Below are 13,524 nucleotides of genomic sequence, written 5' to 3' on the forward strand. Positions count from 1 at the left end.
TATGCTCTGAACACGTTCCTGCATTGGTATATTTCTTTCTAATTACATATTTTTATTTGTATGTATGTTTAAAATGGCTTTGTCACCTTCGAGTGTCGGCTAGCACATGCCTATCCTGATATTTGGTGATATCGGGGTTGGGGTGTGTCATGCCCGCTCTTGCTTTTCTTTCCTCGTTGTTCAAAATCCTAAACTTCTTTGGGTTTTGTTTTCCTATATCTTTTACTTTGTGTTTGCCAAGCCTTATCTTTACTTTGTTTTTGCCTAGTATTGCCCTAAAATTATATTTTCTTCGGGTTTTGCCCAGTATTTTCCTTTTGCCCTATAATTTGTTGGGATATGCTTGTGTTGCCTTGTTGTGCTAGTTTTGGCATGTTATTGTCTTGCTATTATCATGCCTTGTTGTGATAGTCGAGAACGATCATACTACAAGGTAGCAGAGCAATAATTCAAAAAGGATTTGGCCTAGTTTTCATTTCTAGGAATCCTTTTTAGTAGAAAGCATTGGTTGATTGGCAAGTCCTTTGTCAATTTGTAAAATGTGCTGAAGGTGCTTTCTTCGAGCTCTTTGATTTTTAGGGTGTGTTTGTTGCACTGGACTATCTCAGACTAGACTAACTTTAAGGACTAAGTTGGACTGGCTTAGACTATACTAAGCTGGATTGACTTAGTAAAGTATTTGGTGCAGTGTCGGACTAAAAAATGAAATAATCAACAAATTATAATATTATATTATTTAATACATTTCTAATAATATTTTATTATTAATTCAACATTTTTCTTTCTTTCTTTCCTATAAACTCTACCCCTCTCTAGAAACTTATTTCCTCTTCTCCCTCTTTAGCTCTGTCACATCTCTCATTTTCTTTCTCTTTTTCCAGCAAAACCCAGATAATTCATATCTTTCCTTTGAACTCTATAATATATACAATCAATCAACCATCATCTCTATCAATTATTTGACTGACTCCGTTGATTTTCCCAATTTCTTGATTTTCTTTTTCCGGCGAGTTGGTCAAAGTGAGGATCGAAAAAGAAAAAAGCTTTGAGCATTACCTAAAACAGAGAAAAGGGTTTTTAAAGATGAGTAGAAGAAGAAAGCAAAGCCCAGGGATTTTCAGGAAATTTTATGTTCGTACCCAAAGTGGAAGAACAAGCACCCCCGACTGTTGGCCACGGTGATGACTCCGCAGAAGAAGAAGGAAACCCAAGGACTGGATGTCGCTGTTAGCAAGAAAAAGCTGGGGTCTAGATCTCAACCTCAATTTCCTTTTTAGTCCCGCTTAATACCAAGCAAAAGTATGGGATAAAATATCAGGGGTTTAGCGAAGCAGGGAGGGCCTCGTAGTCGAGGTAAGTCCCATTTATTATAGTACAAGATCGTACCAAACATAGGATTATAATCCCAGTTGTTCGTGACAGGAATTCCCGTCGAGGATGTTTCCTGGCCGACGAGCACACAGCTCCCCTGGAGGTTCGGCGCCGGTTGAGGGCTGCTGTTAGGCTTCTGCTTTCCTGTAGGGCTTTGTCGGGCAAGTCTCGTCGGGCAAGACTCGTCGGGCAAGACTCTTCGGGCAAGACTCTTCGGGCAAGGCTGAAAGAGAAGGACATCGTTAACTTTGAGAGGTGCCTTTGTGGGGCCTTAGGTGTAGGCCTTGAGGCTCACAATCAAGGTTAACATTTTGGTGCTCAGGCATGCCACTGCCATCTTCAGCATGGCAGATGTTGAATAGATGTCAAGTTTTAGTTGTGAATAGGCATATGCCCGAGAAACCGTGTTAGATATAACAGGTGCCTTTGTGGGGCCTTGGGTGTAGGCCTTGAGGCTTCCTGTCAAACTAAACCAGTACTTGAGCATATTATATTTGGTCTTTATGGTTGTCGGGGTCTTATAACTATTATATTTCTGATTATCCGAGTCTGAGAGGTAGAGCGAACCCAAATAGGTGCCTTTGTGGGGCCTTAGGTGTAGGCCTTGAGGCTTCTCATTAGAGTCCGTTCTTATACTCAAACCATCTAGACCGCAGAATAGAATAAATCCAAATAAGTGCCTTTGTGGGGCCTTAGGCGTAGGCATTGAGGCTTCCTATCAGAATCCATTCCATACTTAAGCATTCTATGATAATCATGATATAATAGAAATAAAACATAGAGGTAGGTCGATTACTTGCGCCCCAAGTAACTTCGGACTTCTCGTTTATCAAGGATTGTCGTGGATGGGTTAAGTCCACATAAAGTTCTTTTTTATGCCTTGAGGCCAAGGACTTTTAAACTAATCAGATTTACATGCCTGAGGGCTTAGGACTTGGATCTGATTTAAGCATTGAAGATATATTCAAATCGGATCCAAGTACTGAGAAAGCTTTGTCATCGTGATTTTACTAGAAACAACTTGCATATAACTGGAAATATACAACATATTGCTAGACTTTAAAGAAAAAGAAGACAAAGACAGAGCAAAGCAGGTCGGGCAAGATTAAACCTTATCAATTAAAGCTGATCGTCTTGCAGGTCCCTATCTTTGTAGTTCTGTCAAAAGTCTGAAAGCTTAGAGGGGGAAAGGGGAAAGGAGAATACAAAAGGTGAATCGATACTACAACAAGTTCGAACAAGGTAGCAGAGCTAATACAGAGGTTGGGAGAAAAGATTATCCCGCGTGGGATGAAGGCTTGGGCTGATTACAGCTTTGTTTTGAAAGGCAAATCTGGCTTTTTGAGCAGAGTTTGTGCTTTTGTTTGTTTGATTGAGTGTCCTTATTCCTGTCTTCTCTTCCTCCTTTTATAGACGACTCGGTTTGGCTCCTGTAGCGACAGCTTTGCCCGAATGCGGTCTGAAGGTGATGACTCATCAGCTTTATTACATGTAATACCACCATAAAGTACTTTATGGGCTGTGTAGTCTGATCAGTCTACACCACTTAGTCCTTGGATAGGTAGGCAAGTGGCCCTTATGAATTGTATCAAGTCAGAAAAGGCCCTTTCCTGCTTTCCCAAGTTTTGGCCGGACCTTGATCTTCTATTCCTCCAGGCCTCCTTTTGGGCCGACTCCATCCTTGGGCCAAAAAATCAAGTTTTAATCCAAACAGTGCCCCCTTCAGTTAATGTGAATGTTGGAATCCCAGGCGTCGACATTGATTGAATACCGGCATGCATGCATATCCGTCCTTGGGAATTTGTGCTTCTGATGCCCCTTGCTCTTCTCACGACTCTTGAACTGTCCTTTGGGCCCTATAAAATCTAGCTCGGGACTTCTCCTATCAAACTACCAAATCCCCTTTGGCTCTGGCCTTCAACTTCCATCCATCTTGAGCGTTCTTGTCTTCTCTTAGAAACTGAGAAATGGGTTCCTCAGGTTTTGAGTGGAGTTTCCTAAAACTCCTCTTTCGCGAGAAAATGAGGTTTCACCTGACGACTGCTATTTTCAACACCCTTGGTCAACCGCCCCTCTATCTCCAACACCCTTGGTCAGGCGGCTTCCTCTTGATGGTTTATCTTCCCGCAAGCTGCGGCGATAAGTTGGGCTTCACCATCACATATGGTGACAGCCCCGTCGGAGGATCCTCTACCAGGCCCATGTTAGCCGTACAACCCGATCACCCGATTGGGTTCCATCCATGAAGACATCGGGAAACCAGCTGAAGACACCACCATACTCAGAGAGAATCAAATGTAACACATAGGATTGGAACTCTGTAAATTTCATCAATTTGTCGACCTGAAATAAATACTATTTTAGCAATTTCTGTCTTTCTGCCTTTTTTGAATGTTTGATGAACAAAAACACTGCATATGAGGCTCCCGAAGCCTGTTTCACTCTGCCTCCTCTTCAATGTAACAATCCCTAACATCCCATAATGTAGGACAATATTTTTTTAAGAACCTAACATTAATGGGATGTTTCTGCCCATTGCCTTCGAGGTCTGCTAGGTAGTATCCTCCTTTATTCAAGACTCGACTAATAATGAAAGGACCTTCCCATGTCGGGCTCCACTTTCCAAAACCCCGAAGCTGAGCTCCCAGCGGGAGGACTGTTTTCCATACTAAATCTCCCTCTTTGAAAGACTTTACCTTCACCTTCTTATTATAAGCTCGGGCAACAGCTATCTTTCTTTCTTGAATCTGGTTCAAGGCTTCAATTCGGGCTGCATCCAGGTCTTCAATACCTTGACACATGGCTTCAATATATTCTGCACTATGTAACCCAAATTGGTTCTGAATTCTTACGGAACTAACGTTGATCTCCATGGGGAGCACTGCATCTTGCTCGAACGTCAAGGCATAAGGAGTTATGCTTGTTCCCGCTCTTTTGGAAGTCCTGTATGCCCACAACGTATTCCCCAGCATCTCGTGCCACTTTTCTGGACTATCTATCACCATCCTTTTAATAATGTTGACCAGGATCTTGTTACTAGCTTCGGCCTGCCCATTTGACTGAGGGTAGTACGGACTGGATTGGATCATCTTTATCTTGTACTTGCTTGCAAACTCCTTGACTTCTTTTGAAATAAAAGATGGCCCACGGTCCGTTAGTATAGTCTCGGGCACCCCATATCTGTGCAGGATCTTGGTCTCGATAAAATTCTTGACTACGGCGGAAGTTATGGTTTTTACTGCCGATGCTTCCACCCACTTGGTGAAGTAATCCGTTGCTACAATTATAAAAGTATGACCTTTACTAGAAGCTGGATAAATTTGCCCGATGAAGTCCATCGCCCATCCTCGGAACGGCCAAGGCTTGACCACTGGATTCAAAGGCACTGAAGGCACGTATTGGAGAGGTCCATGCCTCTGACATTCTTCACAACCGCATGCATAAGACTTGCAGTCTTTTTCCATGTGGGGCCAGAAATAACCGTACCTTCTGAGTAGCCATCTCATCTTTGTCCCTGCTTGATGTGCTCCACATATTCCCTCATGTACTTCGGCCATCACTCTCATGGATTCTTCCTGGCCTAAGCATTTTAACAGTAATCCATCTGGGGTTTTTCTTAGCAGGTTCTTCGCCCACAAGACATATTTGGTTGCTTGCTGCCTATTCTTCTTACTTGTAGGTGAAGAGGGATCCTTCAAATGATGAATGATGAATGCCCTCCAATCTTCCATCTTGGTTTCTAGAACCATTACATCCAAACTAAATCCCCTGTCTAAGATGGAAGGAAGGTTTCTTGTTTGGATCTCGACATCTATTCCATACTTTCTTTCCTGTATTGGCATTCCTGAGGCTAGTTGCGCCATTTCATTGGCTGCTAAGTTAGACCCCCTAGGAATATGATTGACTGATATCTCAGACTCCCAGAAACTCAACAATTGTGTTGCTGCCATATAGTACCCCGCCATAGTGATATGTCTGCACTTGAACTCGCCATTTAGCTGGTTTATTACCAACTCTGAATCACCAAAGACTTCTACTTCTACTGCCCCCAAATCCAACAGGATTTCTAGACCAATAATCAAGGCCTCATACTCTGCCCGATTATTAGTATTTTCTTGGTAATCGAGCAGGAATGAGTAATAATGATAAACCCCTTGAGGATTTATAATCACAATCCCAGCCCCTGCAGCCTTCTGAGTGTAGGATCCATCGAAATACAACTTCCAATGAGTAATCCAGAGGCCCGTTACTCTTCTTATCTCTTGCTGGATCCAATCTTCTTTGCCCGAAACATCACTTCTTGGTGGGATCCAAACGCTAGTAACCTCCAAACTTCCCGGGATATTGATTACCTCACTTTGAGGTTTCTGATGCTCGGTAAAGAAGTCAGCAATTGCCTGGCCTTTGATTGCCCTTTGGGGTACGTACTGAAAACTAAATTCCGATAAAGCTAGAATCCATTTCCCAATCCTTCATGTGAGCATTGGTTTTCTCTACCTCCTTCTTATTTTGCCAACGGAGCTGGCTACTACCTCCAGATGTTACTCTTTCCAACTTTTGATTTTTTGAGGCTTTAGAGGTAGTGGGGGTCTTCAAGGAATTCATGTAGGCCTTGTGCTACCTTTGAACCCTCCTGATCATAGAGGCTCCCATCGGTTTGGTAGGCTGTCCGTTCTTCCCGACTACATACCATTTTCGCCCGAGGTGGGCAGGATTCCCTTTTCTACCGGGATTAGCTATCCCATCAGTTCTCTTGACTTCCCTCCTCATCTGGCCATTCTGAAAATGATCTGCACCTCTCTGGATTTTGGCCTCCATTTCTGCCTCGTCAGAAGCTTCATGGTTTCGAAACGCTTCTGACAAAGCCTTGGGTTGGGAATCACCTCCTAAGCGTTGAAAAACACTTCGGGAAGTATCCTTCTTTGTTGCCTGCTTACTCCTTTCGTGGGCTTCTCTTCTTGTATCTTCTTCCTTCCTCCTGATTAACTCGTGATCAATGAGGACTCCAGCCGAAGGAATCTCGAGCTCACATTCACACTGGCATTTACTACACATAACCATCCCCTTGATTATGGCAGCCTTTGGATACTCGACCAGTTTGATTATTCTCTCTGTAGGTTTTTTGGTCAGTCTTTCTTCTTCTTCCCTTGTAATCTTCCCTTTTCCTTTCTCCGCCCATGTCATATTGAGCATATTTATAGGGGCTTCTGAGAAGGGAAGTGCAGGGTTGATTACGTCCATCTCGTATGGCTGGCCGTTTCTACGTCTTTTTCCTTTGGGATGAACCATATCTATATCACTTCTAGAGCCTGTGGAGGCTTTCTCCAATCTTTGCAGCATTTGAAACAACGTGGTCTGTCAGTCTTCTGGCATATTTGTTTCTCTATCTTCTGATTAGAAATACCACCGGGCGTGCTAAAACTATGTTCGTGGTAGGAATTCCCGTCGGGGATGTTTCCTGGCCGACGAGCACACAGCTCCCCTGGAGGTTCGGCGCCGGTTGAGGGCTGCTGTCAGGCTTCTGCTTTCCTGTCGGGCTTTGTCGGGCAAGTCTCATCGGGCAAGACTCGTCGGGCAAGACTCTTCGGGCAAGGCTGAAAGAGAAGGACAGCGTTAACTTTGAGAGGTGCCTTTGTGGGGCCTTAGGTGTAGGCCTTGAGGCTCACAATCAAGGTTAACATTTTGGTGCTCAGGCGTGCCACTACCATCTTCAGCATGGCAGATGTTGAATAGATATCAAGTTTTAGTTGTGAATATGCATATGCCCGAGAAATCGTGTTAGATATAACAGGTGCCTTTGTGGGGCCTTAGGTGTAGGCCTTGAGGCTTCCTGTCAAACTAAACCAGTACTTGAGCATATTATATTTGGTCTTTATGGTTGTCGGGGTCTTATAACTATTATATTTCTGATTATCCGAGTCTGAGAGGTAGAGCGAACCCAAATATGTGCCTTTGTGGGGCCTTAGGTGTAGGCCTTGAGGCTTCCCATTAGAGTACGTTCTTATACTAGAACCATCTAGACCGCAGAATAGAATAAATCCAAATAAGTGCCTTTGTGGGGCCTTAGGCGTAAGCCTTGAGGCTTCCTATCAGAATCCATTACATACTTAAGCATTCTATGATAATCATGATATAATAGAAATAAAACCAAGAGGTAGGTCGATTACTTGCGCCCCAAGTAACTTCGGACTTCTCATTTATCAAGGATTGTTGTGGATGGGTTAAGTCCACATAAAGTTCTTTTTTATGCCTTGAGGCCAAGGACTTTTAAACTAATCAGATTTACATGCCTGAAGGCTTAGGACTTGGATCTGATTTAAGCATTGAAGATATATTCAAATCGGATCCAAGTACTGAGAAAGCTTTGTCATCGTGATTTTACTAGAAACAACTTGCATATAACTGGAAATATACAACATATTGCTAGACTTTAAAGAAAAAAAAGACAAAGACAGAGCAAAGCAGGTCGGGCAAGATTAAACTTTATCAATTAAGGCTGATCGTCTTGCAGGTCCCTATCTTTGTAGTTCTGTCAAATGTCTGAAAGCTTAGAGGGGGAGAGGGGAAAGGAGAATACAAAAGGTGAATCGATACTATAACAAGTTCGAACAAGGTAGCAGAGCTAATACAGAGGTTGGGAGAAAAGATTATCCCGCGGGGGATGAAGGCTTGGGCTGATTACAGCTTTGTTTTGAAGGCAAATCTGGCTTTTTGAGCAGAGTTTGTGCTTTTGTTTGTTTGATTGAGTGTCCTTATTCCTGTCTTCTCTTCCTCCTTTTATAAACGACTCGGTTTGGCTCCTGTAGCGACAGCTTTGCCCGAATGCGGTCTGAAGGTGATGACTCATCAGCTTTATTACATGTAATGCCACCATAAAGTACTTTATGGGCTGTGCAGTCTGATCAGTCTACACCACTTGGTCCTTGGGTAGGTAGGCAAGTGGCCCTTATGAATTGTATCAAGTCAGAAAAGGCCCTTTCCTGCTTTCCCAAGTTTTGGTCGGGCCTTGATCTTCTATTCCTCTAGGCCTCCTTTTGGGCCGACTCCATCCTTGGGCCAAAAAATCAAGTTTTAATCCAAACACCAGTTAAGCCAGTTCAAGCTAGTCCGTCCTAAGGAGGTGTAACAAACGCACATTTAGGGTGCATTTGTCGTATCAGACTATCTCGAACTGAACTAGCTTTAAGGACTAAGTTGGACTGGCTTAGACTACATTTAGCTGAACTGACTTAATAAAGCGTTTGGTGGAATGCCAGACTAAAAAAAGGGAACAGGATGGACATTATTTATGGAAGTCTGTCACACGACTCACACCCATAATTTTGCTCAGCATATCCATTTCTCCTCATAATTCATTACATCTTTTTACTTTCCTCGCTTGCTATTAATCGAAATCTGTTGCTAGATTATAAATATAACTTCTGTTTAATCCAATCCTTGATTAAAAAGCTGACAGACAACTTTTATTAATAGTCCATAACATTCGAAACGAAAACAAAAAGTCTTGATAAAACCCTTAAACTCCAACAAACATAGATAAAGGTAAGGTAGATAGTCACACCACAAGGAAACACAAACACGGAAAATAAAGACAGTCATCAAATCAATAGAAAAACAGAAGCACTCATAGCACTTCATCATACTAATTTGCTCAGCAAAGATTTTCAATCTTCCTTCCCCAGCAGAGTAAGGAGGAAGTCCTCGTAATCCCCGGAAGTTTCTTTGGCCACAGCATGGTCGAGAGGAACACTGTTCTTCTTGTAGTAAACCTCTTTGATGTCTTTCAAGTCCCTCTCGGCCCTTGTCACAATCACACGAGTGAGAGCATCCTCATCAGTTCCAACCCTCTTGATTGCGTTGCGAAGAACCTTCTCAAAGTACTTCTTGGGGTCATTGAGGCATCGGATGGCTACATGCAGTGCCTTCTGGAGACCATCACCACCCTCTTCCAACAAACTCTGTGATAAAAAGAAGAAAACTTAGAGGTCAAACTCGGCAGTCTTCAATCTTAGACTCTTAGTAGATAAAAGTCTCTGTAAGTAATTAGTTTGGGTTGGATGCTCTAACTTCGACATAATTAAGGAGGTTCATACGTACCTTACTGATGGAAGTGCCATGGTCATCTCGGTAGCGGTTAAAGGTTGCCATGAGCTGAGTCTTGCTCCTAGTACTTAGGATCCTAATAACTTCATCATGATTGAAAGCCTTGTCTTTGATAGCATCATGAATGATATCAGCTTCCGAATTCGCCAGTTTTGCATTGATCTCAGAACCATCATAACGATACGCAGTCACTAAAGCAACCAAAAGCTGTAACATTGACCAAAAACCATCAAACACCATTAACAATTCAGACTAGGATTCTCTCCCCTCCTTTTTCCATTCCCTTCCCTTTCCTCCTCTCATATTCTCTATTTTGTCTTTCTCTTTCTATATAAAATTCATCTAATATGTTGAAGTGACTTAACCTTGACCGTTCAAATAGGAGGGGAGAGAAGGGAAGGGAAAAAAAGAGGAGAGAGAATAATTCACCTAATACCATTCGAGAAAAACACAGATACCAAAATAATAGTTCGCCTAATACCAAAATAATAGTTCACCTAATACCAAAAAGAGGAGCTAAAGAATGGCAAATTCTCCAACTTATTATGTTGTCCATTAGTAAAGTGGACTCTCACGTAATTCATGGTGCGATAACTTAACATGTCATACTATTTGCCAAAAAAAAATCCTTGCCGTTAATAATGTTCGTGTACCTTGCGGATATCACCAGTGGTGTGTGCAGCCAAGTCTTCCTCCAAGGAGTGCTTGTAGCGAACTTGGTAAGCCTTCCTTACTGCAAGGAGCTCTTCAGGAGATAGAATGGTAGCAATCTCGATGATGACATTGTAGTTACACTCAGATTTCTTGATGGCCACATGAGCCAAAACAGCATCTCGATCTGCAGGATCCAAGATCCAACGGTACACCGCTTTCTACATTTGCCATATCCCCAAATGAAATTAGTTCTAGTATATGGTATAACACAAATTGCTCAAACAAGAGATATAAAACTAATATAACTCATACAGAAAATTTGAACATAAAGTTAGTTAGGTCAATTCCAAAGTTCGGATTCCCATTTTCATAAGTTAGCGTAATTTAAGATATTACATTGTGAGATATAAAATATAGAAAATTTGAGTTCGAAAGTAGATACCATGTAAGTTCATCCATGTAGAGAGTTTTGAGAGGCAAAAACTTTTATATTCTATATATTTAATACAAAAGTGATGAATTGACTGAAATGTTCAAAACTCTTGTATTTAAGCGGTACCTTTTAATCTCATCAAAACATTTCAGTCCACAACAAAAATCTCAAAAAAAAAATATTTACTTAATATTAATAAATAATACTTTTACCATATTTTTTGTACCACATTAATACCGTTCTTTAATAGATATAGGACCACATGTGTTTTATGCCATTGTTATTTTAAACAAAACAATACTTGGAATTAATAATTTATTGATAGCTCATTGATTTGTTCTCTAGAAACCTTCAAATGTCGCTCTCATTATGATGACATTTCCTTTCTACCCTCTTCTATATCTTTGTAGGAAAAGGACAAAACGCTTCGGAGATTTCTATGTTTTGTGATACACAAGAACGGAACCGGATCCCTCCGGACTCAATAAAGTTAAGTCTGCTGAGCAATAGATTCGACGGTTGAAATTTGATCAAATGGCTACAAACATGAGGCATCTAAAAGTTATAATAATTGTAGTTGTTTAATCAAATTTCAACAGTCCGAATCCCTTGCTCAGCAAACTTAGTTTATTTGAGCCCGGAGGGGATCCGGTTCCCACAAGAACAATTAAAACATAACACATTTTTTCATGTATTTATTTTTAAAAATATTTAAATTATTTTTTACTTATGAATATTTCAAAAATATAAATAAATAGTAATGGTAAATATCGATTAAGGGTGAAAGTACGATAGAAAAAACCTCAAAATCCCCAGAGAGCTCGGACTCAAGGCGCTTGATAAGATCTTCCTGATAAGATTGCTCGTAAGCAAGCCTGATTTGCTTTCTCTGTGCAGCGTTTCTATGTCCCAGTATAGAGATTATAGCCTTCTCATCAGTCCCCCATCCTACACAGTACACGAAAATATGAAATATACATTAAATTTACCATATATATAAATTCTCAAAAAAAAAAAAACACAATTAATCATCTGCATGCAAATTAAAATAAGAATTAAATGGCTGAATAAAATGATTAAACCTTTCACAGATTTTCGAAGAACTTCGGCATCGTCGACGGGAGAGAAGTTTTCAGGAGCAATTAGGGTAGCCATTGTTGGAGATAATTTTCTAGGTTTGAGTCCTCTCTTACTAGTGTCTGTCTTGTGCTCTTGCTCTTACAATGTCTAATATTTATAGCAAATCTTTCACATTAAGAAATCAACTAAAATTGTGGTATTTAGGAATATATTAATTAGCATATCTACTAATTATCCACAAATGAGGTTGTGCTTACGTGAGTTTTGGTTGGATTTGGTGCGACACTAATAGGAGGTTGCAAAATGGCAATCTCTAATAATTAGACATTCTTTATATATATACATTTCTTTATATGTATACATGATCTCTCCTGAACTTAGAAGACATTTAATTAATAATTTCTTCCGTTTTGGAGTTGTTCTTTCTTTTTCGCTAAGATTACTTTAGATCGGAAAATTATTCTACCCTTAGAATGAACTAGACCAAACTTCAGAGACCAAACTTAAAATCTAAGCGAGAGACATGTGATGGTCTACTCCTAAGAAGAAAATTTGAATAAATCGCCAACTTACCTAAGTTAACATTCATACGATCAAGGACCAAACAAAAGAAGTATGGGACATGCGTACACGTACACACACACACGGGGGTCAGGATCGGGCTGGAAACACATTTGGACACTTTTGTTGGCTCTTATTTCATAATTTCTTTCAAGAATCTGAACGGTATGATTTTAAATTTATATGACAGTGTAGATTGGCTAAAAAATAGTTAGAGAGAGTAGAGTACCTTTGCATGCGTTTCTGAGGGCTTCTGCATCGTCGTGAGGAGAGAAGTGGTCTGGAGCAATGAGGCTTGCCATCGTAAACTGCTATGCTGTTTTTGCTTGGTTTTCAGTGGGAAAGCAAGGAAAGAGGCAAGTAAAATGTGAGTGAGAGACTAGTCCAAGTGTGTGACCTTTTATATATTGCTAGGTTTTCTTATAGTATTCACCATTGAAGTTAATGGCCACCTCACACAAACCATGTTGTCGAGATTCCCCGTACGTTACACGTGAACAGTATACCTTTTTATTTATCTTAATAGTTTCCCTTACTCCCACTAATTATTGTAAAACAAGGGAAGAAAAGGGTAATCTAAATATGAATAGTCCTCGTAGTTTACTCGGATTTTCAATTTAATGTTTGTAGCTTTTTTGTTGTATTTTATTGGACACTGATACAGGACTCAAAACCATCTCTGTCTTGATACCGTCTTGGTGGAAATTTCCGTGAGCATGAGGGTGTCTTGATACGTAAGTTTAGGGGCATATGGTGGAAATTTCCGTGAGCAGGGATTCCATTGACCAAATGACAACTCGATATAGTGCCCATGGAATTGATTTGGTGATGACCCTTAGGCGGAAATGGAGGCTGTTGCATACAGAATGGTTCCATAATCTATCTGAGTATGTTGAAAGAAATATTGGAGAATATTCTATCTTTGGAAGGTTGTATCTTCAAAAGTGATGTGTGATGATAATGGGATGAAATTGCACCGTTCTTGAGTATGGATTTAAGTTCTGAATACTTGCCAGTTTAGTAAGCAAGTAGCATCTGTGCAAGTAGTATGTTTGAGTATGGATATTTGTCAATTTAAGTATGGATTTAGTTCATGTTTGTGGGACAGCAGTTGAGAAGAACATGAGAAGCAAAAGCAACCTCAATTGTTGTAATCTGTAGTGCGTCCATTTGTTCATATTTCAGAGTTTGCTATTTGAGACTTTGCTACATTCTCAAACTGGGAAACCCCATTTGAGATTGAGGGGGAGTATTAAGAGTACAAGTGTAATAGCGATAGAAATACAGTTAGTAAGTTTGTTAGTATTTGGTTAAAGTAGTTA

The 13,524-nt window shown here is 40.6% G+C and overlaps 1 protein-coding gene across 2 annotated transcripts; it reads right to left on the reverse strand.

Moving 5' to 3' along the window:
- Positions 1 to 8,808: 8,808 nt before the first annotated feature.
- LOC126627757 (annexin-like protein RJ4) lies at positions 8,809 to 12,598 on the reverse strand. Of its 2 annotated transcripts, none has more exons than XM_050297299.1 (5): positions 12,432 to 12,598; positions 11,364 to 11,509; positions 10,128 to 10,346; positions 9,469 to 9,681; positions 8,809 to 9,329 (listed from the first exon to the last, which is right to left on the reverse strand). In XM_050297299.1, the coding sequence occupies exons 1-5, from the start codon at positions 12,502 to 12,504 to the stop codon at positions 9,036 to 9,038; spliced, it is 945 nt and encodes a 314-aa protein (XP_050153256.1). In that variant the 5' UTR covers positions 12,505 to 12,598; the 3' UTR covers positions 8,809 to 9,035. The 2 variants fall into 2 exon arrangements, with proteins under 2 accessions (XP_050153256.1, XP_050153257.1); XM_050297300.1 differs by lacking the exon at positions 12,432 to 12,598 and adding an exon at positions 11,644 to 11,782.
- Between the last annotated feature and the right edge of the window lie 926 nt (positions 12,599 to 13,524).

This window comes from Malus sylvestris, chromosome 7, assembly GCF_916048215.2.
Source record: "Malus sylvestris chromosome 7, drMalSylv7.2, whole genome shotgun sequence".
Classification (NCBI taxonomy): domain Eukaryota; kingdom Viridiplantae; phylum Streptophyta; class Magnoliopsida; order Rosales; family Rosaceae; genus Malus; species Malus sylvestris.

Bases quoted from the DNA above. Each gene is read 5' to 3' on its own strand.
- LOC126627757 (XM_050297299.1), bottom strand. From the start codon at position 12,504: ATGGCAAGCCTCATTGCTCCAGACCACTTCTCTCCTCACGACGATGCA. The intron at 11,510-12,431 runs GTACTCTACTCT...TGTACTGTGTAG, and splicing joins CCTCAGAAACGCATGCAAAG to GATGGGGGACTGATGAGAAG. The intron at 9,682-10,127 runs GTACACGAACAT...TCAATGTTACAG, and splicing joins CCACTGGTGATATCCGCAAG to CTTTTGGTTGCTTTAGTGAC.